The sequence below is a fragment of the Chaetodon trifascialis genome, chromosome 22 (assembly GCF_039877785.1).
Source record: "Chaetodon trifascialis isolate fChaTrf1 chromosome 22, fChaTrf1.hap1, whole genome shotgun sequence".
In the NCBI taxonomy this organism is placed as follows: domain Eukaryota; kingdom Metazoa; phylum Chordata; class Actinopteri; order Chaetodontiformes; family Chaetodontidae; genus Chaetodon; species Chaetodon trifascialis.
In genome coordinates, this window is record NC_092077.1 from 1,518,755 (window position 1) to 1,544,112 (window position 25,358).

Below are 25,358 nucleotides of genomic sequence, written 5' to 3' on the forward strand. Positions count from 1 at the left end.
AAAAAGTGGAAAAAGAACAGCGTGCAGTGCCACCAGTCAGCACAGCAAAATGCTTCGTGTAGCTGCTTCACAGTAAAAGCCACAGTCCAGTCTCTCTGATGGAAGGCTGTAACTTTGACTACTAGAATCTGTGCATCTTTTTTTACTTATTAATCTACATGCTTTGTACCCACAAGTTGAAGATGTCAGGATCCCAGACACTTAAACCAGTATAGTTTTCCATATCGTGCGCAGACTTAAGAATGGGATGTTATTGCTTCATTTCCTACACAATGTGACCTCACGTTGACATTTCAATTCAATTTCCCTGTACCAAGGTCCACATGGACAATATATTCAGGCTATCACTGTACTATGTGTGTTTTTGCTCATGCAGTAGATGAGCTGAGGTTACAAAACACTTATGTAGCCACAATAAGTCTCTATTTCTCTTATGAAAAGCACACAAACAATATCATTTGCTCTACACAAATGAATCATATGTCAAAATGTGAATAGTTTTAAGGATGGTCAGATCAGACCAGATCAGATCAGACTGGCATTAGATTGAAGAGATGCCTAAATAAAGGATTTGACCAAAAACTGCACTACAATGAAATCTATATTAAAGCATCTCTGATTCATGGGACTATTTAAAATGTGCATCCCTTCTTATGATACACAGACAGATGTAGCTGTAACAAGCAAGCACTGAGAGAATATTTTCTTTGCCACTCATCCAGCTTGCCGTCTCTGTGACATCAAGGTTTCTAAAGAGCTTGTGAAGCTCAGTGACAGTGACTCCGGCCATCAGACTCCGATTAATTCCTGGCTAACCCAAAAATGGGCAAAGGGGTGGAGCTGAGGTGAGCACAATGAAGCCTGGTTGTTGAAACCCAGCAGCTAGCTCAAACTCAATGTGCCCGTGCCTGTAATTATGCATAGCTTTATCCCTTAACACAATCTAAACTAGTGAGTTATATAAAAAAAATCCCTCCCTGTACACTTGTCATGAATGGGGACATAAGCTATAGAGGCAAAACCATTTTTTACACCAGACTGTAAACATGATTATTTCTTCTGTAAAACTTTCCATTTTAATATAGAGGTCTATTGGGATTGACTGGCTTTTGGAACCAGTTTTGGCTCTCTGTGTTGGCTTCATTTGTCAGGCATGAGGTGCTACCATGGTTTACAGTATGTAATACATGATAGAGACACAGAGAGATGGTCTTACTCTGCATCTGGCTCTCAGTGGGTTTGGTCTGGATGTGAGCCAGGCGGTTTCATAATAATAGCAGAGAGCTGGAGAGAGCAGGAGAAGAGGAGGGAAGAAGGGTCTGTGATCCTGCCTCTGCAGACCACACCCTGGCCTTTAAAGGCATAGCTGAACTCTGAGCTCACAGCTCAGCTTGGCCTGAGCTCTGTGGAGCAAACTCACTACAAACACTGCCAGACTTTCCTATCCAACTCTGCACTAAAGCATGCATGAAGTAGCTTGAGGGCACAACATGCCAGGACCTGCTGCTGCATGATGTAACTTACTACTTGGCTGAGTAACAATGGAGTATGTGTGGTTAGCCATAACTTACTCTGCTGAGATTAACCGTAACCATTTGCATGGTGTCCTACATTCTTCTTACTTTAGAGCTAGTTCTAAATCTCACCAATACCAGGAAACTTCAAGCATGAAAGACAAAGTATGCACGCCTTTAAGGTTCACTTCAAAAAGCCTCTCTGACTTCAGTTAACCACTTAAAAAATGTAAGGAATGAATGTTTGAGCTGCACGGCATCCTCCACCTGCAGCCAATCATCTCTCACATACATGAGCATCAGGTTTCAGGCTGCACTACCTCAGAAACAAAGGAAAAACTAATTACACACGCAATCTCATTCCACAGCCACAGACTTTTAACCACAGATGCAGACACACAAAATTTCTGTACCCAAGAAAAGTATTTTCTCAAGAAAGAAGCAAAAGCATTAAGATAGTGACACCAGCTGCTCCAAAACTTTTCCCTGGTCTATCAAAAATCACAAACTTGAGCTGAAACTAAGAATTTCATCACCCTAACTTCAGACTGGGGCTGTAAAAACTAATCAAATAAATCAATTATCAAAACAGTTGGCAACAAATTGCATCATCGGTTAGTTGGGTCTATGTTATGATGCACGGCACACCTTGTGATAAAGTCTCCTGAGATGGGACAGTAAGCTGCCAGTGTTGCACCTTGTGTAGCTCATGTGAGAAGTTAAAGGAAAGGGCGGCAGCTTCGTTAGACAGAGACTAACGATGCAGTGGACAAATGCGGGATTACAGGTTTGAATTTTAAAGCAAATGCAACAGACAGACACACCTCGTCTTTGTCATTTTGTGATGGATCAATGTAGTCAGACCCCTAATAAAGCTATTTCAAAGCTAACGTTTGATTAGCCAATGCCCCAGGTAAACCTTGATCCATCAAAAAACAGTGAAAACAGATGGAAGGTATTTCTGTCTGTTACACTGTTTTTAATGAATCTGTAAATGTGCGTTTGTCCATCAAAACGGATGAGTCCAAGACAGGCTAAAGTGAACCCTTTCTCTCTTCACAACAGAAATCTGATCAAATATATATAGTCACACTTCCCTTTTATTCTCAGTACATCTATTTAATTTCATTCTTTTATTGTGATTTTGTACAAGAGGATGGTGAATATATATTCATATATATTTTTTTAAATAACATTCTGGAAAAAAAATGACATTTTTCTTTTTATCCAAGTAATAATCGATTAAAACGTCACCTCATGCTTTGGGAAAATGCATTCAGCATTGCAATATCTTCTATGAATTAAACAACTAAACAAAACAACCGAAAGACACTGACATTAAACATTAGTTGCAGACCAACTCCAAGCCTAAACTGAGAAAGTGACACATCGGTATTTCCCTTTATTAAGTTAACTGTAATTCAGCTTTATAAGGGTCCAGTCAATGTATAACATAAAAAAAAATGATTTCACATGTGATCAGTTTCATTAACTGAGGATACATTATAATTTCTATGCCATAACCTGACTGAAATGTATGTTTTACCACTATCAGGGTAAGCCCACCACCTCCCTGCATTCCTGCTAGTACATCATTACATTATCTGTGTCAAATCACATACTTTATAATATAGAGATTTCCCTTACGAAACTACACACGTCACTGCATGAGACACGTCTGGTTTGTGATGCCAAAGATAAACAATATCCCCTCTCCCCATGAGCAACAATTCATCATCTGAAAACTCATGAAAGATCAATAATCGTCACTGTCCACACCTTGCTGCAGAGCCGCTGCTCCAAACAGTCAGATGACCTTGACTCCAAATAAATTCACGACTACAGTGAGTTTACAGAAGAAGTGACGTGAATGTAAATCTTGACAGATGTAGGAAATATGCAGCATAACACCTGGCACACCACAAGCAGCAGTGAATGGAGACAAACATGAACACTGTCACCTCCCACATGTTACACATGCCATTTGTTACTCAACACCTATGTTTTGCTAACACCCTTCTTTCAGTAATTATGTACAGACTCCCCCAAAGGAGTCCAGACCAGACACATCCGCGTGCACACCTGTTTGAGTCCAAAAACGCACACAGAGAAGGTACCACACATTTTACAATAATCGCTACAGTGTAGTGCAAAGCGATTGACACATCGATGGCGCAGCATCAGGGGCAGTTTTTGCCCAAGAATACTTTGGCATGTGGACTGCCGAGGCCAGGGATTGACGACCGCTCTACCTCCTGAGCCACAGCCGCCCACCATATTCAACATCTGTAATGAAGAAAGTCACACACAAGCCCAAAGGCATAGTGCACCACCACTCAATCAAAAACAGAGTAGAAGCAAAATAAAAACTACAACTGGAATTGGAACAATTATGCATCAAACAAATAAACAATAAATAAATAATTTAAAAGAAATAATACTGACAATCTACAAACTTACAAAACTTCTGAATTTGCAAAGCTGGTCAATTTGGTGATTTAATACAGTGTGGAAAATAACTGTATTCTTCATTTGCTCAAGTTGGCTCTCTTTATCCTCTCAAATAGTAAGACAGAATTATTTAAGCCATTCAATACCGAGTAAAAATAAAAATGTAATTGTGTTATAAGTGCATAAATGTAAAAATGTGAGGACTTTTTTTTTAAACTTTTATCTGCTTCTGTTAGTCAAACAAATTCATTAACATGAAGTAAGCAATGGAGTCCCTGGTGACCCATGTACAGAGCAAACAATAAGAAAAATATGAAGGATGTCTCCAGAGCAAGACCTGCTCCTGTTTGAGGGTTCTGAAGCATGCATGCAGCTGCTGTCTGAAGGAGGATTATTATCATTAAAACAAAGGAGGTGAAGAGCTGAAAAAACACCCCCACACCCATCACAAAAGCTTGAAGTTGAGAGCTAAACAATCTCAGCATTCTTGTCCAACAGAAACTGCATTCATTCACTCACCCATCAGCTTCTATATCTGTGCTTTAACACTTTGACTAGGTGTGATTTCACTTCACGAAACAATAGGTAAAGCAACAACTCTTTGTGTCCACTCAAAAGGCTCACAAAGACACAAACTGATTAAATTATCACCTCAAAGAGCAAATGAAAGACTGACTGAGGGGGAGAAACCCCACCTGTCTGGAATTCAGATAAAATAACTGACAACAATGTGCTTCACCCAGTGGAGATTTGTAGTTGCTACAATTTTGCTGTAACCAAAAACAGCAAAGACACTCCGACAACTTCAAGCTGAAGTCAAGTGGGAAGCGTTTTGGAGGGAAGTGAAAGCTGAAACGTGTGAATGTAGTGGGCCTGGGGTTGATAAGGCCATGGCCACACTGATTCTCCACACTTCTGTTTAAAGCTATGAATTTCCAAACAGGGATCATCTGAGGGTTTTAAAGAAAATAGAGTGGGTGCCAAGGGAAAATGATTGGCAGTCCAGTTTTAAGTGAAGCCACACTGCACGTTGCTCTCCTCGGCTGAGACACAAAGCAATGGGACTGTTTTGGGCGGGGACGATGGGCAAAAACTCTTGTGGGTGAAGGAAGCCTGTGGTCAAACAGCTGTATAGTCTACTGAAAAGAATAAGCTGATTCACTGATTGGTTAAGGTTTGCTGCATGTTGGTCAAAGTTTTTAAGAAGATGGATGCAACCGCAAACTTCTAAAATGAATTTGTTGTTATTTTGTACACAGATTACAAAGTAATCCGTGGATAATGCTTAGTTTCAGTCGTGACTGTTGTATTTTTAACGTTATATCTGGGTACCTGAACACAAAAAATCACAGAACTGTGGTGCGAAGTTACTAGATTTTAGTTAACGAAACTTGGACCATCCTCTCTTCAACTCTTGTGTTACGTTACGCTTCTAATAAGGCTGGAATTCGGTTCATTTCGATATAAACGATCAAACTCACTCTGCCGGAGGAGCGACTTCTGCTGGAGACCACAGGCGGCGGCAGCTCCTCGTCGCTGGAGAACGCGTCCAGAGTCGTGGCCCTGACATGTTTGTTGTTCTGAGCGGTCAGGTTCTTCAGATAAAGCTGCACATACACGTCTTTGGTCGGGTTGCCGCTCGGAAGCTCCACGTTGTGGGCTAGCAACTCACTCTTCAGCTTGTCCTTGGTGAGCACAGACGGGTCGTCCAGGAACTCCGGCATGTCAGCGTGCGGATGGAGGGGTAGTTAGGGTCTCCGAAGTAAGTCAGCTAGCTAATAACGAGGGCAAAATGGAATAAACGGAGGGGAGGTTTGGTCTGAGCGGAACGGCTAACTAGCGCCTCTTACTGGATTTAATTCGTAACACAAATAATGGCTGGGGGGGGGGGGGGGGGGGGGGGTGTAAAATGTGTCCCAAAGTGAAAAAGAAGGAACACAAATAGAGAATGTCTCTCACTTTCAGTCGGTCCTCTTGTGTCTTTCTCCACCCTGGGCACTGTCCTAAGTCTTGTTGAGCGCCTAGAGCAGAATCTACACGAGGGTGCTGATATTCGTGGATGACAGAGGCCGGAAGTGACTGCCTGTCGAGACCGGTTCCTATTGGTCAGATGCAGTGAGAACGGTCTTCGTCATTGGCGGAACAAACATGCAACTATTGAAAATGAACTATACGTCACGAGTTTGTGACGCTGTTCAATCACTCAGCAGTGATAGCCGAAGAGAGATGAAACCGCAGGAGACGGCATTTACACAGTCCTCCACCGTTATACAATGTTGCTTAGTGTGGAAGTGAAAGACATGTTTATATTTGAACATTACAAATTATCTGTGTTTATACCATGGTCTGGGTGAATACTCGATTCTGACAAATAGCCTGATTGTTCTAAATTACTGCGCTGGCTCAAACGCTCGTTGGTAACCGTGGCAACAGAAACTTCTCTCTCACTTCCCTCCACTGATTAGGCCTGATATAACAGCTGCGCCCGACCGAGCTGCAGGTTCTGTGGCCAGAGCCGGTTACCTTGGCAACGCGTCACAACGAGAGATTACATAGTCCACTCAGCCGCTTCTGGTGGAAAAACTTACGATTTTAACGGTCAAAAACAACATTAACGTATTAAAAAATGATTTAATATGTATTTCTTTCGTAAGTGACCATGGTATAAGCGGGATAATGCCCTTCGAGGTGTCCATTATCAGAAATGAATGAAACGTCATCCATTCATTTCTGATAGTACACACCTCATCGGGCATTATCCCTTACTTGTTAACCATGTGACCCCACTATCCCCACTATTTGGCACAGATGCAAAAAAGAAAATACAACACCAAACTCAGTTTGTTTTTGGTGCATTACTTACAAATAAAACAGTAATGCATCTGTTTATTTCATCACTGGACACAAATGAAGACAAAAACCAAAATGGAAAAAAGTGACGTTTCTTCCCTTTCCACAAAACAATATTTTCTTTTATTTGGACATTTATATACTCAATCAGTACAACAGCAGCAGTTACTCAAAGCAATAGTTTGAAGAAATAAAAGCGCCTTAACCTTCGCACAAACTGTGCAACAACCTCTATATTCTTGTAACTTTGAACTGAAAACAAAAGTCTTGGTCCAGCTCATTAAATACCTTCATTTTGAAAGCAAATCCAATCTTAGCATCTTATGGTTTGGGATTCGGGGCTTTAGAGAAGCTAAAATAAGTTGAAGCAGACAGAACTGGACTGATCAGAGAGAAAGCAGGCAGCGATGAGCCAACACTCACAGCTCTACTGTTTTACTCTGCAGACCATTCTGTCCATATGACTGCATAAAATCACTGTGTGTGTGTGTGTGTGTGTGTGTGTGTGTGTGTGTGTGTGTGTGTGTGTGTGTGTGTGTGTGTGCGTGCGTGCGTGCGTGCGTGCGTGCGTGCGTGCGTGCGTGTGTGTGTGTGTGCGCGTGTGTGCGCGTGTGTGCTTGTGTGATGGGTTGGTCTATGACAGACAATGCAGTCATAATATCCACATTAGTTCCTGATGGATGGAGATGCTCTGGACTCTGCTCCTTGCTGGGGTTTGATAGAATGCTGGAGCACCCCCTCCGCTCGTCTCCTTTCCTTCTTCCTTTTCTTTTCTCATTTTGTTCCCAAACAGCACTGCTTTCTCCTCAGGCTTTGATCTCAGCGGTCGAGGTGTACAGCTGTTCAGAGTTCTCTGCCCCCAGGTCCTCTGAAGAGTAATGCACGACACACACAAAAACCCCCAGCAAGAATTAGAAAAATCATACTGACACTTGGATATGCCACAAAATTGGTATCACACATAACACATTAAAGATATCTCAAAGCCTGGACTTCTGTTCACTGCTCACGATTTCACCACAACAGAGTTTGAAAGCCATGGGTGTTTAGCATTCACGGAGGTTCCAACAATTTGGACAACTTTTTTAAAAAATCTGCCTCTGGCAAGTTGGCCAAATCCAAGAAGAAATAATGGGAAGCGCAATACTAAGTCTAAAGCTGGGGTTCTCAAAGTCAGGACCTCGGTCTGCATCTGAACCCAAAGGCAATTCAGTCTTGTTCCGGCCAATCACTCAGTGATTACTAAGTGCCGGCCTTCAGGCCCCATCCCTCCCACACATATTAATGAAGTCAGAAAATGCACACATCTAATGTTACTCACCGGTGGAAGAGGCCCACTCCATTCTGAGAGTGATCATTGATTAGTTTGCAAACCCCTGGCAACCAGAGTCAATAACTCATAGTTGACCTACTCTACAGAAACTGATTATTTTCCAACTTCTCTGTGGACCCACTATGAAACCACACAGCTCCAAGGCTGACTGACCACATACAGGAGGTAACTCCAGAGTTGTCAAAAAAAAAAAAAAATCACTTACCTTGCCCTTGCCTGTAAGACACAAGCGGCATTACTTGGGTTTATTTTCATCAGCCAACTCTTTTACTTATTCTTAAACTGAGTATTTTTGTTTGCCTCCTCACTCACTGGTCGAGGATCTGTGGGTTTTGTATTGAGCACTGACTGCTCAATCCTTGGTGGCAGTCTGAGAATATTTTCTAGTTAAGTATCAAGTTATAGATTTTCCATATTTTTTATGAGTCTGTTCACACTGATAAAGACTCAGAAAAGGTTACACAATAATAGGCTAATTAGTTATTATTAGTTATTACTTTTTTTAAGTCTTGCCCCCACAGTGTCTGCTTGGAAAAATTCTGACCTTTGCAGAAATGCGGAGGACTCCTGCCACCTTGTGTTATGAATAGGCTACAATACATTGTGAAGTGTAACATTACCTGTTTTGAAACACATTTTCCATCAATCAATAATCACAGCAGACCTGTCCCTCTGGGTTATTTTCCTGTCGTTGACATCACTGGTGACATTAACTGCTGGAGAGGATGGTGTATGTTGCTACTGCCTACATTACACCAGAGAATTTACTATTAGCTCCTAAATCACACACACACACACACACACACACACACACACACACACACACACACACACACACACACACACACACACACACACACACACACACACACACACACACACACACACACACACACACACACACGTTTCCTTTCCTCTAGTACAGAATTTCTACAACTAGCATAGATGTAGTTGTAAGAATAAGCCTGAGTCAGAAATAAACATGGACTAAATGTCTGAGCTTGCATGCCTCGGATGACAGCCCAATCACAAAAGACGTTATGTCAATTAACCAAATAAATGTTATTTTGTTGTTCCCAATCATTCCGGATGCACGACCTTGAAAGAAAAAAACAAAAACAAAAAAAAAAATCAAATGCAGACCTTTGAGTAAGAATCTTAAGAACCCCCTGCTTTAGCTTTAACACCACTTTCAATATTAAAACCTGCCCTCATGACAGACAGAAGAAGTGTAATCGGATACCAAGATCTTAATTTTTTGTATTAAACACTTGACTTTGCATTCCCAGAGAAAAGGATGTCTGAAGTTTTCTCACTGATGTCCATGCAATTAGAAAATCTGGATTTACAGCCATTTTCACACACTGGCTTCAGCAATTAGCATTGGTGGGAGCTGTTTACTGAAAAGATAAGATTTTAATTTATGTTCAAGCAGCTTGTTCCAGATCACAGAACAGTGACTACACAAATGAATGTCCAAAGACTGTTACCAGGTAGGACACACTTCCACAAGCCATAGGTTTTCCCTACAGCTGTCTGCCACAGTCGAAGCGTGCCATCCTCAGAGCCGCTGGCATACAGCTCACCATCCGGACTGAAGCGGACACAGTGCACTGGACCAAAGTGACCCTTATAAGACTCTGCAGAAAGGAAAGACAGCAACAGTCTTAGATAGGAGTGGTACAAATGTGATTTCTTTTGTTTGTTGCTGTAGTTTCCCCTGGCTACTGTGACAGGAAACCACTTGACATTTAGACATCATGTTCTATACTTTTTTGTTTTACATGATCAGTCACAGAATCAACAGTAAAGCTTTTGTAATTGTGTGATTTTTTTTTTTAAATTTGCCTTTTATACACTATGTATCTTTTTTAATTTTTAGTTTTACATTAACTATCTTCAACCTAACACACTGAAAGCAGCCCATTCTCTTCCTAAAACCACAGTCACTACCTTAAAAGCTCACACTCTAACAGGACTAAAACATCAAGGAAAGTTTCCTTCTGCTGCTCACCTAGCTCTTCTTTGGTGCTATAGTCAAATTTGTAGAGCTTGAAGTCGTCTCCACCGGCAACAAAGAAGTCCTTCTCTGGGTGGAGGGAGGCTGAGTTGATAGGAGCCGGAGCCTCCACCATCTTGATCAAGTCAAGGCTGGAATATTAACAAAATTAGTTAATTTATGTTACTGTGGAGAAGCTCAAGGTAACTACCAACCCATTCCCATACATCATCTGTGCAAGTTGATTATTTTGACCCACATTTATGTTAGGGTGTGACTTCTAGTGGCCGTCATAATTATGACAAGAGTAAAGGAGACCAGGTGAAGTCGGGTGACAAAGAGCAAGAAAGTCTGCATAGGGAGGAGGTGGGGTGGATGGATGAGTCAAACGTAAAAATGGTAAATGGACTGCAAGTAAATAGTGCTTTTCTAGTCTTTCCAACCACCTGAACCACTCTTAAGCAAAAAAAAAAAATCAGCATTCACCCATTCATACACACATTCTTACAATGGTCACAGAGGCTACCATGCAAGGTGCCACCAGCTCATCAGGAGCAATAAGCATTCATGCACACTCACACCAGCATTGGGAGTAATCTGGGGTTCATTATCTTGTCCAAAGACACTTTGACATGAAGACTGTGGGGGGCCAGGGACTGAAAAGTTATATAATGTAAGCAACACACTCTCACACACACTCACACACATTCTCTGCACTGAGGAGGTCCATCAGTGATAGGATGTTACGTGTGTGAAGGAGCGGTATCGCAGGTCATTCCTTCCAGCAGCCTGCACAACAGAAACTGCTCCAAGTAATCGGTACAATAATATGTATAATAATCTGTGCAATAACTGAACTAAACATGTGAAACAATCTGTGCAATAACCTGTGCAATAATCTCTGCAATATTTCGGTACATAAAAGTCTGTCGGTACATAACAGTCTGTAAATACTATTTACAATTTTTTTAGGATGACGTTTCTCTTTCTATCCCACCCTTTTGTATATATTTGCTGTGTTAACTTACATGCACTTGTTGTCTTTTAACATTCTATCCATTTTTGATGCTGCTGTGAATTGGAATTTACCCTCGCGGGACGAATAAAGGCATATTGAATTGAACTGAATTGAACTGAACAGTAAAATTTTTTTACCAAAACATGATGTTTCTGTTTCTCAACCTAGCTGAGTAGTCTTAGTATAGTCTTAGACTTAGCATAAACCTGTGGAACTGGCGACCATTTCACAACATTAACCACGTGATGACGCAGGTCCAGTACACCTTTTGTTTGTACTTTCTAATGATTGTATATGTCAGTTTGGAAGTCATTCGCAACAAGCCTATGCAGTTGTTTAGGTATGAGGATGTGTTGGCAACTCCATACACATTTGAAAAATCAAATGTCTCACTTTTGCCCTTTCATCCTCTCCAATGTGGCTTTTTACACAGATGTTCATAATAAAGCTTTTGAAGAAAAGGTCTTCAGAGCGGATCAATTTGAAATCAACAGTCTCATGTAATGCAGCTGGGAAAAACAAGTTTACTGTGTGATTGTCAACCATAACAGACTCGGCTGAATGTTTCCAAAATCAGCAATATTAGAAGACATGTATGTTGTATTTTTCAACCACCCAAAAGAAGAAATAGAGATTTAATTGTTCGGAAATAGATCCCAAAAACATTGTCTGGAAAGAATTTCATTTTATTCATGAGCATGGACATGTTCGTTTCCAGGATGTATATGATGAGAGTGCAGTGTACCTAAGAGCGTTGTAGAAAGCAATGGTCTTTCCATACGTAATCACAAGAATCTCTCCATCAGCTACATACTCCATGCTGCTCACTGAAGTGTCGAATGTCAGTGTCTTCACCTCTTCCATGGAGTTTCTGTCCCAAAGCCTGGACACAAACACACATACTATAAATTCCAAAAGATCTCTAATGTGTTTGCTGTCAGAGAAGTTAGTGGTTCGTCAGCTAAAGTTTGTCTCTGTGACAGCATAGAGCAGGTTGACAGTCAGGATGATGAGTTACATTTTTTTTCTGGGCAATGACACAAACGAAAAGCAGAAGAAGCCACCTCACTTACCGTATGGTTTTGTCCTCAGCAGCAGAGAGGATCTGCTTGTCATTGTTGTACCACAAGGCTTTTTTTATGGCTGAGGTGTGACCTGCAATCTCCTGGGGTGCTTAAGGACACAAAAATGCTACCGTTGATTACATAAGAAGACATAAAAGATACTAAACAAATGTAAGGGTTTGACTGGGATAACTTTACGGCCATCCTTTTTTTCAGAATTTACCGACCTTTAGACTTTCACTTGCACCTGATTTTAAATTAGATCTGTCACTAGTAGCGGCCAGTGTAAAATGTACAGGATATGATTAAGAAACCCTTAGGGGAAGCAAGTTTAAAACCCCACCAGAAGTGAATCTCCACATGTATCCACTGTTATCTTTGCATGAGCAAGTTTGCTCTTTGACACATTCACTTACGTGCATCAGGGTTGCTGAGATCATAGATGCGCAGCAGCTTGTCATTTCCGCCGGTCAGCAGACAGCTGCTGTCCTGAGAAGAAGGGCACAAGTATACTGAGGTTTAGATCAGTTTGAGACAGTGTTTCCTTTACACTCATTTAGAAGTGACAGGCCGCTTGATAGCATAAAGCTAATATCTACACGCCATGACGCAACTGCTGACAGCATTTTTAGATGAGCTTGTTCAGATATTTCTCTAAGAAGAGAAAGACAGCTGATGAAGATGACACTAGTCAGTAGTGATGTGTCAGTCGTGAACGAAACAGCTCTTAGAGGCGCTCTTTGAAGTGAACGATTGGAGCCATCCCCTGCCTTTGAGCCGGAGCGAGAACTACTTTGAGGTTTTTTTTTTTGTTGTTGTTGTTTTTTTTCCACAACTTTTTTTCCGTTCAAGCCGCACATGATTGGTCAACTACATGATGTGTGGTGGCTTCAGTGTGTACGCACTGAGCGGGAGGAGGAGGAGCGGGGGTTACAGACACAGCACGCACGCGCACACACACATTCAGTGTGTGTGCAAAGCAATTTTCAACTGGCCATTCAATATATAGGTTGTAAAAGTAAAATCTGTAGTCAAGTGTCATTTGTTTACACCACCCACAGAGCCTGCCCCCGCTGCTGAAAGAAATCCTAAAGGAAACACTGTGAGAAATATCCCAACTGATCAAATCCATATAAATACATACAGGATGTGTACAAAAATGGTCAGATTCATAAGCATGTTATTTGAACACCAAATCAAGACACTGCACTGACCTGTGTAAAGTTTACAGTCTTGACAATGTGTTTATGTGCCAGTGTGAGGACCTCGTCCCCACTCACTGCATCCCACACCTTTCTGAAAAGCACAGAGGTCATCTTTTAAAGTTGGGGTTGGTAACGTTGGAGAAAGCAATAACAGCAAGCAAGATTTCTAAAGCATAAAAGCGAAAAATCCTCTCCCTTCAAGCCTCTTTCCAAAGCCACTTCCACAAAACACATGAATATGCTTCGAAGTGCTTCCAAAGGCAACTGAACCTGCTTGTGGTTCTAGAAGACATTTCACCTCTCATCCAAAAGGCTTCTTCAGTTGTAACTGACTGGATCATACCTCCATCCAGTACCATGTGAGTCATTAGGGTCATACGAGTCATGGTGTTGATGGCTCAATAGGTGTTGATGGGTGAGGAGGTCATGAAGTGTAAGTGACTAATAAGGACATCATTTTTGAAACTGGTTCAGTACTGAGTGAGAGGGCTGCAGTTGGCAACTGCCACACAGGCTGCAATGTACATCCACTTAAAGTGTTTGTTTTTGGAACTGACAGGCTTAGATTATTTCAACATTTCTGAGAAGATCCCTATAGAGACATAACTTTTTGCTAAAGAGTAAGATTCTTTTTGTTTAACAATTGCTCTTGCCAAAGCCACCAAACTTCATTTACAGAAACAAGAATTTTATTATCATAAAATACACTTTATTCAAACTATTAATTAATCAAAGTTGAATTCTATGGCTCAGAGTTATTTCCGTCTGTGGCAACACAGACAACATTTGTTTTCATGACAAATTCCTTGTTAGTGTTGATTTCTTAACAGGAAAAAGGTAACATAACACCAGTACTGGTGGACCATCAGGAGGTGCAAAGGGTGTGGCTGTAATTGGGTGTCTGACATAGGGTAGTGTCCTATTCTGTTTCTGATTGTATTAGAAGTTTATTTGGTTTAGCTTTTCTACCATATTATTATTTCTACCATATGTTTAGGAAGAAGTGCATAGAAGTGCATCTCTCTTTTTGCAGATTCTGCTGGTTTCATCAAACTGTGACCTTCAGCATGCACTGTGAAGCAGCTGGGATGTCGACATCTCGAAGTCTGAAGCCATGGTTCTCTGCCTGTAAATGGTGAATTGCTCCCTCCCAGTTGGGAGTGAGTTGCTGTACCAAGCAAAAGGAGTTTAAGTACCTTGGGATCTCCTTCACAAGTGACAGTAAAATGGAGCCGACATGGACAGGTGGATTGTGGGATCAGCAATAATGCGGGTGTTATACCAGACCGTTGCGGTGGAGACAAAGCTGAGTCACAAGGCAATAGTTATATTAGTTATATTCCCTCTGTGTGTTAGTGCTATTTTAAGGGCTATGAGTGGAAAACAGTTTCTTCAGTCTGACATCACAATTATGGATGGTAAAGTGTCTCTATTGATCTGTAAAAATGCCTCTTTCTCTTGTCATTTCATTCTAAACTCTGTACTTTTGCCAGGTCAGTATCTTATAGAAATGACTGCTCCACTTTGAGCAGATTGGTAGGTAGAAGGGCTGTTTGTGTGTTTTGAAACTGAAGTTTTTGCATTTGGAGTAGCTGGTGAAAAACCTAAGTTAAAGGGTATCTGGCCAATCTCATGCATGAGGTCTGTTTCCAGGTGTTTGAGAGTACAAACTGCAAATGTTAAAAAAAGTTGTATGAAGACTTTTGTGACTCTGGAGGGAGCTGTGTGATAAAAGTCCTCAGGTGATAAGTGTTGGTTGTGGATAACTACTACAAGCTTGAAAAATAAATAAAAAGTATATGGGGTTATGGAATGAGAAAGAAGTGACTCTCCCAGACCTCTGTAGCTCACTGCTCATCTGAGCACAAGACTAGAGGGTCCCGGCTGCATTAGTAATAATATAAGCATAGCATGTCCAAATCTGTGACTGAACTGTCAGCAGTCAGGTTACATTTGAGGGTAATGTAGGTGGCCGGAATATGACAAGAAAGCAGAAGGCATAGAATAAAATAGACAACGTTACTAACTTGTGCATCATAAGCCCAACAATGAAATTAATTCATTATGATAGGATTATGATTACTGATCACATTATAGGTACACTCAGGTTTCAGGGTGACTGAAGTGGGGTTCAGTTAAAGCACTCAGCTTAACCTGTCAGCTCACAGTGCTCAGTTTTAGAATTCATGTAAAAAAGTCACAACTGAGAGAAGTATCCCGCATCACTGGATTATTTTAGATTTGTTTCCAGAAACTGGATGCAGGAGTCTGTTAGCTGTAGACAGAACTGGATTCTGCACTCACGCTGTGAAGTCCGCAGCAGCCGTGGCTGCCTTGGTAGCATCCGTATTCAAAGTGGCTCCCCAGACAGCGCCTTTGTGACCCAGAAACGTTCCTATCCAGTCCCCTGTGTCACCCTGGCGCAACATGGGCTTGCCATCTGACAGAAGAAATGCAGGGAGGATACAAAGGTTACAGCTTCTGGAAGTGCATCAGCAGATAACAGGTGTGACAAAACCTGTTGACACTCAACAGGTGTCTCACACAGATGTGCCGAGCACATTTGAGCTGGGGGGGTGTGCCTCACCAGATTTTTGGATATATGGAGTTTCTTTAAATATTCTTATTTTATACAACATTTCATTACTATTGATTTTTGTAATTCTACTCATTTTATATGAAGGGCACAATGTATTCTACTACTTATGTTATAGATCACACTCAAAAAGTCACACACCACTTCTCCCTATGGTATTGGCTTCTTCCACAAATTGCAGGATGATATCAGATAGCCATGCACACATGGACAATCTGTTGAGCATAAGTGTTGGAGAAGGTGGAAGCCACATCTTAACCTTACATTGCTGATCACTTGCTTTTTCAAAGTAATTTCTAAATACATATTTCAAAGTGTAGTATTGTCTTGTAGTTTCTGGGGATGGACCCACTTGGAGATGGAACTGCCCCCCACCCGGAAGCAGTTGCAGAAGCTTTCAGGAAGCCAAATTCTTCTGAGACCAAATTTTGATTAAGAGTTTAAGATCGCAAATATTGACAACTGTGGTCAACCTAAGCCTGCAGTAGTGAACATAACCCTACAGGCAAAAGGAAATTAAACAGACAGGATGCAGAGCGACATACAGTAAAAAAAAAACAAAAAAAAAACAGGATTTAACGTGACGTTTTCGAACCACCTCTATCGTCTAACTAGCATTAAACGTTAAGACCTCATACGCCTTATTGACTGGCTCACCCTTGCAGGCGCTGATGAGGAAATAGCCATAAGGAGTGATTCCACTAAAGGCCAGGTCCACAACAGGCCGGGTGTGACCGGAGCAGGTGAGCGGAGTCTGTCTCATCGCCATGGTCCTCCAGCCGGGCAAGAGACGGATCGACTGTGGGAAGAGACACTAGAACGGTAGCGGCTAGCTAACTGGCTAGATAGGCTTGCGGGGTAAAAGAAAGACACGACAACAAACTAGCTAGTGTAGTGTTGAATAATGTCTTTTAGCCTGTTGGACAGCTGAAATAAGACAGTAAACTGCGTAGATTTGTCAAACTAACGGTGGGTCTCCCCCCACCCCAGCGAAGGAATGGCTATCGTGCTAATAGCTACAACATTGCAACTAACTAGCAACGTGCAACGCGGCGTAACAACCGCAAAAATAATATGGCCGGTGGCCCGGTAGCCATTACAAAGATAATACTTCCGGTATCATATTTTTTCACAATAAAGGCATCACCTCTCCAAACTGACTACTGACCACAGACTTTTGTCTTGTCCCAGCATACAGTTATCATGGACGAAGAAATTAGCTATAAAGAGCAAAATCGTTTTCTGACCCCGGCCCGCTGTAAACATTTCTTGTAAAGTTGGACATTTTAATATGCATATCTATGCAATTGACTCGCTTTTGGAGCCAGCCTCAAGTGGCCATTGGAGGAACTGCAGTTTTTGGCATTTGCCTCGCTGGCTTTATTTTTCAGCCCTGAGGTTTCTACTGATTAACTGTGGCGTGTTCAAGAGTTCAATATGAAATGTATAAATACAACATTATGAGAAAAATAATCATATGAATACACATGGTTTAACTGTGAAAATTCAATGCACTGTACCTTGACAGCAAACTGGACTGGTCCATACACTTGTGTACGCTGTACAAAAAAGATCAAAACAGATTTTTCTTTCTAAAGAAACTAAAGTCGTTTGATGTATGTAATGAAATGCTACACTTTTTTTTTTTTTTACCAGTCTGTGGTTGCTAGTGTTGTCCTCTGTGGTGCTGTCTGTTGGGGGGAACAGTATGACTGTTAGAGACATTAACAGGCTGGATAAGCTGATCAGTAGGTGTGCCACTGTGATGGGTGGGAGGGTGGAATCAGTGGGGTCCATGGTGGAAAAGAGGATGAGAAGCATGGTGCACACCATCATCAACAACAACAGTCATCCTCTTCATGAGACTCTGGAAGCTCAGAGAAGCAGCTGCAGTAACACCCTGCTAGAAAAACCAGACCAGCATCATTTCCATGCTGGTCTATGCTGGTTTATCCTGGATTGATGCTGCTTTAGCTGGTGAGTCAACATAGCTATGTTGGTACACCAGCATGGTGTTGCTAATAACGCTGGTGGACCAGCATGTTGTTGCTGATGCTGGTGAACCAACATAACCAGCACGGGATGCTGGACCAGCATAACCAGTACGGGATGCTGGTGACCAGCATAACCAGCACGGGATGCTGGACCAGCATAACCAGCATGGAATGCTGGTCACCAGCATCAAAACACAACATATGCTGGTTTTGCTGGTGGCTAGCACTGCTGGTCTATGCTGGTTTTTCTAGCAGGGCAGGCTCCTCTCCCTGCACTGTCGAACTGAGAGGTTCAGGAGATCATTCATTCCTGTTGCCATAAGACTGTATAACTCCTCCTGTTAAACTGTTGAACTGTGCTCATCATAAATTCATTAACTTATGATCTTATTTACTATTTTACTGGTAATGTGTGTTTTCATCTGTTTTTATCTGTTCATGTGCTACTGGACACCCGAATTCCCCCTCATGAATAAAGTATCTATCTATCTATCTATCTATCTATCTATCTATCTATCTATCTATCTATCTATCTATCTATCTATCTATCTATCTATCTATCTATCTATCTGTTTCAAATATTTCTAAACCATTTTAGCTTTTATTTTGAAGCCTGGACAACTTCCTCATGTACTTTACAGTAGGCTAAAGGCATGTCAACTTTATTCCTGATCCCTGCAGCAAGGAAAGTATGAAAGAAGGAAGGGTTATTACTCACTGTGAAGAGTGTGATTGCACATCAATACCAGGCTTGAATGGTCTTGGCACAGTAAGCTTAGTGCAGAGATGTTAAAAAAGAGAGTTGCGACACTCTCTGATCTCACCATCACAGCTCTCAGTAGTTCCGAACAAATCCGTGCTACCATGCTGCTTGGGTCGTTTCAAGCGGACCAGATAGCGGCAGGGAGTATATTTGTTGTAAGTACAACATTAAAGCATAATATGCATTAATTTGTAGATCTTGTTGAATACACTTTAATTCAATACATTTTTAATAAGTTAAATTTTTTTTCTGGATAGTGGCAGAGAGATAGCATTAATCCGCTTTTCTGTTTAAATTTCGGAGGGAAAGGGTGCTTTTCCTGTAACTACAATGGTGGGAAGTAACTAATCAAGCTCTATACCTACCCAGCCAACACGCCCAAGTAGGGCCCACATGGGATTTTCTTGGGTTACATGGGCTTAAACTGGGAATGGTCTTAGAGTGGGCTTTTAATTGGGTTGGTGTTGGGCCCCACATGGGCATCCCAGAAGAATATACATGGGCAATCCAACACATAACATGGAAACAGTAACCAGAAAACAACATTTATAACACATGAACATTTAACAATGTCAGTCAATGAACTCTGAACATAACCACTCCCATGAGTCCTTGCACTAACTAGTGCGCAAGCTAGCTAACCAACACCAGCATGTCCTCCCATCGCTACATTATTATTGTGCATCTGGCCACAGCTATAAAGCGGTTGCGACAGTTATAACGTAGCGGTGGGTCATCATGAAATACACCTTGTTGAAGTTGTGAACAGTTTCATCTCCAGAGACAAACAGTGGAATTAAGCAGGTTTTCCTCCGTTATACTTGCTTTAGTCTACCTACCGGTATGTCGTTATGTCCTTTTTTTATTATTGTTAAGTAAGGAGCTTCAGGTCATGTTCACTTGATTACGTCTTTTTTCTTTTTGTTTTTTTTGTGCGTGACACTATTTATCTTGCAAAGTCGTATGCTTGATGTGATTAGACAAATAGGTCGGTGAAATTTCAACTCTGGGCTTGCATGTTATCACTGAAATTAATCATAAGGTTGTGGTGTTTTTAAAACTTCATCTTAGAGGGTTGTTATTGCAACTTCGACTGACTCTGTCGCCTTATCTCTGCTGGATAACTGGAGCAGCTGTCTGCTTCTCCTTGTCTGTGGCGCTGCATGTAGAGGCTTCAGTGTCGATTGGCTGTCACTGACTCACTTGTACCATGTAGCCAATCAGTGAGGGCTGTCGGCATGACATTGTTACACAGCCAAGAGTGGTGACTTCGAGCGGAGAGACGGCTGCATCAGAGCCAAAGCAGCGCATTTATACATTAATACATTAATTAATTTTATCGGTTATCGGCGGAAAAAACGGCCAATGCCGATCATTGAAAAAATGCAGAATATCGGCTAATATTATCGGCCAGGCCAATAATTGGTCGATCCCTAGTTGAGAGTGTGGCACATGATGCAGTGGAGGAAACAGACATTTTTTACGATGCTTTAGACACTGATATATTTGATGATTCAGAAACTGGGATGCCAGATGAATTTTTTTTGAATCAGATGACTTTGATGACCTGCATCTTGGATGTTCAGATTCAGATGCAGATTCAGAGACAACAGACGTTAGTGGACTCGGAGAGTGGGCTGCGCAACACAATATCTCACAGACTGCGCTTTCTTCCCTGCTGAAAATTCTTAGACAAAAAGGACTGAACGTGCCATCAGACGCTAGAACCCTGATGTCCACAGACCGCACCTGTGATGTTAAAAATGTGGCAGGGGGAACATACTATCATTTTGGCATTACAAATTCAGTTGTGGCAGAGTTGGCATGTTTAAATTTTGATCTGCAAGATTTGACAGATGTGCTTACACTTAGAGTCAATGTTGATGGCCTGCCTCTATTCCGGAGCACAGGTGTGAGTTTGTGGCCCATTCTGGGTAAGATTAAGGCGATCCCAAATTCAAATTTGTTTGTGATTGGTTTGTACTCAGGTGTGACAAAACCTACTAATCTGCAAGACTATTTGAATGAATTTATACAAGATATGAAATCTGTTTCACAGGAGGGTATTCAGTATAATGGTGTGTATTTCAGAGTTGAAGCTCCAGATGTTAGGACCTGGCAGTGTGTCTCTCCCTTTTGTTTTATTTTCCCCTGTTTTCCCCAGTGTGTTTTGTCTGTTTGTCTCCCCCTGTCTGTCCAGGACCGTGCAGTAAGGCTGCACCTGCCAGTCAAGCTCCACCTGCCTGCCTCCTCTCACACCTGCAGATCATCAGCTCATCAGCAGCTGCATTTAACCCAGGCTTTTTCCTCCAGTACTCGTCAGATCGTCTGCTTACCTCCGTGGTAGTCTGTCGTTCCTCTGTCAGTAGACTTTTTCTTCTGTGTGCGTCCGGTCCATTCTGACCTGTGTTTTTGTCTGCCCTCTTCCAGGAGCCTTTTGCCCTGTGGATAAGCCCTCAGCCCAGCCTAGCCTCGGTCGTGAGAGGAGTTGGAGCCTCCAGCAGAGTGTTTGTTTGCTCTCGCCTTTAGTTTTTTCCCGTTTTTGTGGACACCTTTAGTTGCTCTGTGCAGAGTGTTTGTTTGCTCTCGCCTTTAGTTTTTCCCATTTTGGAGGACACCTTTAGTTGGACGTTGCAGAGTGTTTTTGTGCTCTTGCTTTTCGTTTACCTGTTTTTGTGGACACTTTTTGTTAATAAACCTTCTGTTGAATTTACCTGCCTTAGTTTTGTATTCTCTCAAGCCATCCCTGAGAGTTCACCTTCTTCTGGTCTCGGTGTGTGTACTCACATAACACCAGATGCATTCATTTGTGATGCACCTGCACATGCTTTCCTCAAATGTGTCAAGGGTGACACAGGGTATTATTCATGTGAACCCTACACTCAAAAAGGTAAATATTTAAATGGAAGGATGACTTTTCCTGAGTTGTCTGCTGAACAAAGGACTGATGAGGCATTTAGGGATGTGGCCTACAAAGAGCACCAAACAAGTGTTTCACCCCTAAATAAGTTAGGTGTGGGGTTAGTTTCAAGCTTTGTGCTCGACTATATGCACCTTGTGTGCTTGAGGGTGATGCGCAAGCTGATTTATCTTTGGTTGAAGGGCCCTCTAAGATGCAGGCAGTCTATTCGAATTCTGACTGTGATTTCAGCATTTATGGTCTCTGTCAGGGAACATTTGCCCAGGGATTTTGTAAGGAAACCAAGGTCTCTCCTAGAAATTAGCATGTGGCAAGCAACTGAGTTGAGGCAGTTTTTGTTTTATACTGGCCCTGTTGTATTGGTTAATAATATTTCTAACAAGATGTATAGACATTTTATGCTTCTGTCTGTATCTGTAAGAATTCTTCTTAGCCCTTATTTGTGTATTGAAAATTGTGATGCTAAAGATATTTTGAAGCTTTTTGTGAAAGATTTTGGTTTGATTTATGGGATGGAATTTGTTGGATATAATGTACATTCTTCGCTACACCTTGCCCAAGATGCTCGGAAATTTGGTCCTTTGGACAGCATTTCCTGTTTCCCATTTGAAACGTTTTTAGGTAAACTTAAAAAGATGGTAAGGAGGCCCCAAAACCCTGTGCAGCAAATTGTCCGGCGCATCCATGAGAAGCAGAGAGTAGGAAAACAGAGGAAAGTATCTGTTTCCTCTCCCCTTAAACAGCCTTATCTCTCTGGACCAGTTGACTTTGCAACATGCCAGCAGTATAGGCAGTACAATGATGCACAGACATTCATTTCTTGCTCTAAGGGTAATAACTGTTTTACCATAGGGGGAAGAATTCTCATTGTGAGAAATATTATTCTTCCTCGTTATGAAAATGTCAAAGTACTTTGTCACTTCTTTGAAAACTATGACTTTTTGACCCAATGGACTCAGCATGCCTTGGAATTCACTTTGTCTCAAAGTTATCTGGAGATTTGCATGTTGTATCCATTGAGGAATTACAGAGAGAAATGGTCCTCTTGCCATTCAAATCTGGATATGTGGCATTTCCACAGCTTCACTAGCCCGCTTGTTTTGGATTTTCCAGCATGCTACCATTTGGATGGTGGAGGTGTAGCTATTGTACCCTGCAAGTGGTTTACTGGACCAGAGGAAGACTGTTGTTGCTGGCCACCAGGATGACTCAACATCACCAAAGCAGTGAAGGATCAGCTTGTTCCAAACACAGACTGGCCGCAGTTCAGAGTGTGAATTTTGGGAAAAGCAGGTTATGTGACTTTTTTGAGTGGCAATAGTGATGATATATGTACCAACAAATTATACATAAGGCATGTTTCTGAAAGAGTAGTTACTGTTTTTGTGTATGTGTATTGCAGCAAACTATGCCCATGCAAGGGAGAAGCTTTTGAAATCAGAGGTGAACTCGGACTTGCAAAGCGAGTCAGATCCTGGAATGGGAAAAGGAAAGCGTAAAAGGTGGTAAGTGAGACAGTGAATGTGGTGTCAGACATGTTTGGAAAACCAGTGTGCTATTCCCATAATCCCATGCCCAATGTTTGGCCCTGATTTAGGCTAAAAAAAATGGTGTAAATGATATATTTTCATGTCAAATTTGAAAGTTAGTGCTTACGGACACTTTGAATGTCACATGCATAGTACAGAGGATTTTTTTTTTTTAATAATGTTTTTAATGTATGAGTAAATGTTGCATTTGTTTCAGTTAGAAACACAGGTTTACACCATTAATCAGTAAATCAAAGATGTTAACACATATATATTTTTTTTATTTATTTAATTAGTGCACATTAATCACACATTTCTGTGAATGTGCCAGTGTTAGCCAAAGGCTAGTTTCCAACCGTAGTCCTCTGGCATGGTGTTAAAAGCCATTAAGACATGCAAGGGTCATAATACATAAAAAAACAGGGACATAGGAGAAATAAAATTTGAAGTAAGAATACACCATATCAATATGACACTAAAAGAGGGACAATCAATACAATACTACCGAGACAGATACAACAGATAGACAGTTATACAGACAAAACCATTATGTGCGGTGCAATTAAAAACAACGACAATAATCTACTACATTTTGTCTATTTCAAGGCAAAGACTTGCATCAAGTTCTGAGGATGAATCCGGCAGTGCTACGCAAGATCAACCATCATCCAATGGGTCTTCACCTTCTCCTGTTCCAGGGAACACGCAATCAAAAACTCCAGTCAACACCTGTCCCTTTGTCCAGCCACCTTTGCTCTCAACACATTCAGCAGTAGCTACTACACCACACATTCTCCGTAGAGTGCAAGTTGACAACTCTGCATTTCGAGATGGTATGTTCGCACGCATTCTAACCCTCCTGGAGGAAATCAAGGACACGCAGAGGGTCCATGGAAGGATGATACAAACACTCCTTTCACAAGGTGATGCGTCCGCTGTTTCAGTTCTACCAGAGGGTACAGTATTCCCACTGAGGACTGTCTCAGATGTTCAAGAAATGGAGCAGAAATTGGCAGACCCCACCTTCCACAAAGAAGTGTTAAGTATGAGCTAACATACAGGGTTTTTTTCCTGGCTCAGAAAGGGGCTTTGGTAGTGATGTCTGGGGTGTGCGCTAAATTTTGGGGGTATATATTTAAAGATGTATTAAGCAATGCCATATATTCTCTATTAGATGAGAAATGTCCAAATAATACAGTATATTCTTCCTAAACCAGAAACTATTAACCTTGATCACACCTGCTCATTGAGAATCAGCCAGGCCCGCCGATAGGGGGGGACAAATGGGTCTGCTGTCCCAGGCCCAGGGAGAGGGGGGCCCACAACTGGGCCCTCATTAAATTGTGGAATTAAAAAAATGTCAGAATAGTCCTATGTGTGGAAAACAATTATTTCAATCACATTACAGTTTTTTATTTGTATTCTCCTAGTTGTCCTTGAGAAATAGTGATCATGAACCCTCCCACCCCAAACACAAAAATGGTTTGGGCTAGATCAAACTTTGATGTTGTTATTAATTTGAAGTTGAGAAGGCGCGCGGGTCTATGATCAAAATGTCTGGTAAGCACAAGTCCGGTGCCCAGAAAAGGAAAGAAAAGAGAAAAAGAGAAGAGGACAACAAAGGGTTGAGAAATGTTCTAAACAAATATTTAAAAAAATGTCCCGACAGTGAAGCTGGGACGAGTGGAATAGAGCAAGGTAAGTAGTGCAGCCAACCTTGTAACGCAGCCTAACTGACTAGCTCTAATGTTAACGGCCATTAGCCTAGCTTGTACAAAGCCTGACAAAACACGTTATCTTTGACAGAAACAGAGAGGAGGGAGCGCGAGCAGCAGTCAGGAGTCAGGCTACGGGTGGCGGAGAAGAGAGAGGGGGGTTGTGTCACGGTGGAGCCGAGGGGCAGAATGAGGCTGCCGGTGACGGAGAAGAGAGAGGGGGGGTGTGTTAGTGTCACGGTGGAGCGGAGGAGCAGAGTCAGGCTGCAGGTGACAGAGAAGACAGAGAGAGAGAGCGGGAGCTGTCCGCTGAGCAGGGATCAGAAAATGATTATTTCTGATCCCCGATTATTAGGAGAGGAGAGGAGAGGAGAGGAGAGGAGAGGAAGAGCAGATGAGAAGAGAAG

At 41.8% G+C, this 25,358-nt stretch overlaps 2 protein-coding genes and 1 long non-coding RNA gene across 3 annotated transcripts in view; 1 reads left to right on the plus strand and 2 right to left on the minus strand.

Annotated features, from left to right (window-relative positions):
* The window catches only part of tmpoa (thymopoietin a), a 42,191-nt gene extending 36,145 nt beyond the window's left edge, over positions 1-6,046 (minus strand). Inside the window, exon 1 of the mRNA XM_070992581.1 lies at positions 5,447-6,046. Within this exon, the coding sequence (XP_070848682.1) occupies positions 5,447-5,689 (243 nt within the window). The 5' untranslated portion in view covers positions 5,690-6,046. The remainder of the gene's footprint in view (positions 1-5,446) is intronic.
* Positions 6,047-6,805: 759 nt separating this feature from the next.
* strap (serine/threonine kinase receptor associated protein) lies at positions 6,806-17,139 on the minus strand. Its single transcript, XM_070992494.1, has 9 exons — positions 16,688-17,139; positions 15,739-15,874; positions 13,444-13,525; positions 12,646-12,718; positions 12,239-12,338; positions 11,911-12,048; positions 10,163-10,299; positions 9,639-9,788; positions 6,806-7,683 (listed from the first exon to the last, which is right to left on the minus strand). Exons 1-9 carry the CDS (start codon positions 16,797-16,799, stop codon positions 7,622-7,624), a joined length of 990 nt encoding a protein of 329 aa, XP_070848595.1. The 5' UTR covers positions 16,800-17,139; the 3' UTR covers positions 6,806-7,621.
* Positions 17,140-21,640: 4,501 nt separating this feature from the next.
* On the plus strand, positions 21,641-24,269 carry LOC139350783 (uncharacterized). The gene is made up of 3 exons (XR_011603542.1): positions 21,641-23,000; positions 23,110-23,212; positions 23,843-24,269. It is a non-coding gene; the product is annotated as an uncharacterized lncRNA (long non-coding RNA).
* Positions 24,270-25,358: the final 1,089 nt, after the last annotated feature.

What these genes read in the sequence shown, in the direction of transcription:
- strap (XM_070992494.1), bottom strand. Translation starts at nt 16,799, where the DNA reads ATGGCGATGAGACAGACTCCGCTCACCTGCTCCGGTCACACCCGGCCT. An exon ending in CCTCATCAGCGCCTGCAAGG is followed by an intron (nt 15,875 to 16,687) that starts GTGAGCCAGTCA and finishes TTCTTCTGTCAG; the next exon opens with ATGGCAAGCCCATGTTGCGC. An exon ending in GCTGCTGCGGACTTCACAGC is followed by an intron (nt 13,526 to 15,738) that starts GTGAGTGCAGAA and finishes TGTGCTTTTCAG; the next exon opens with AAAGGTGTGGGATGCAGTGA.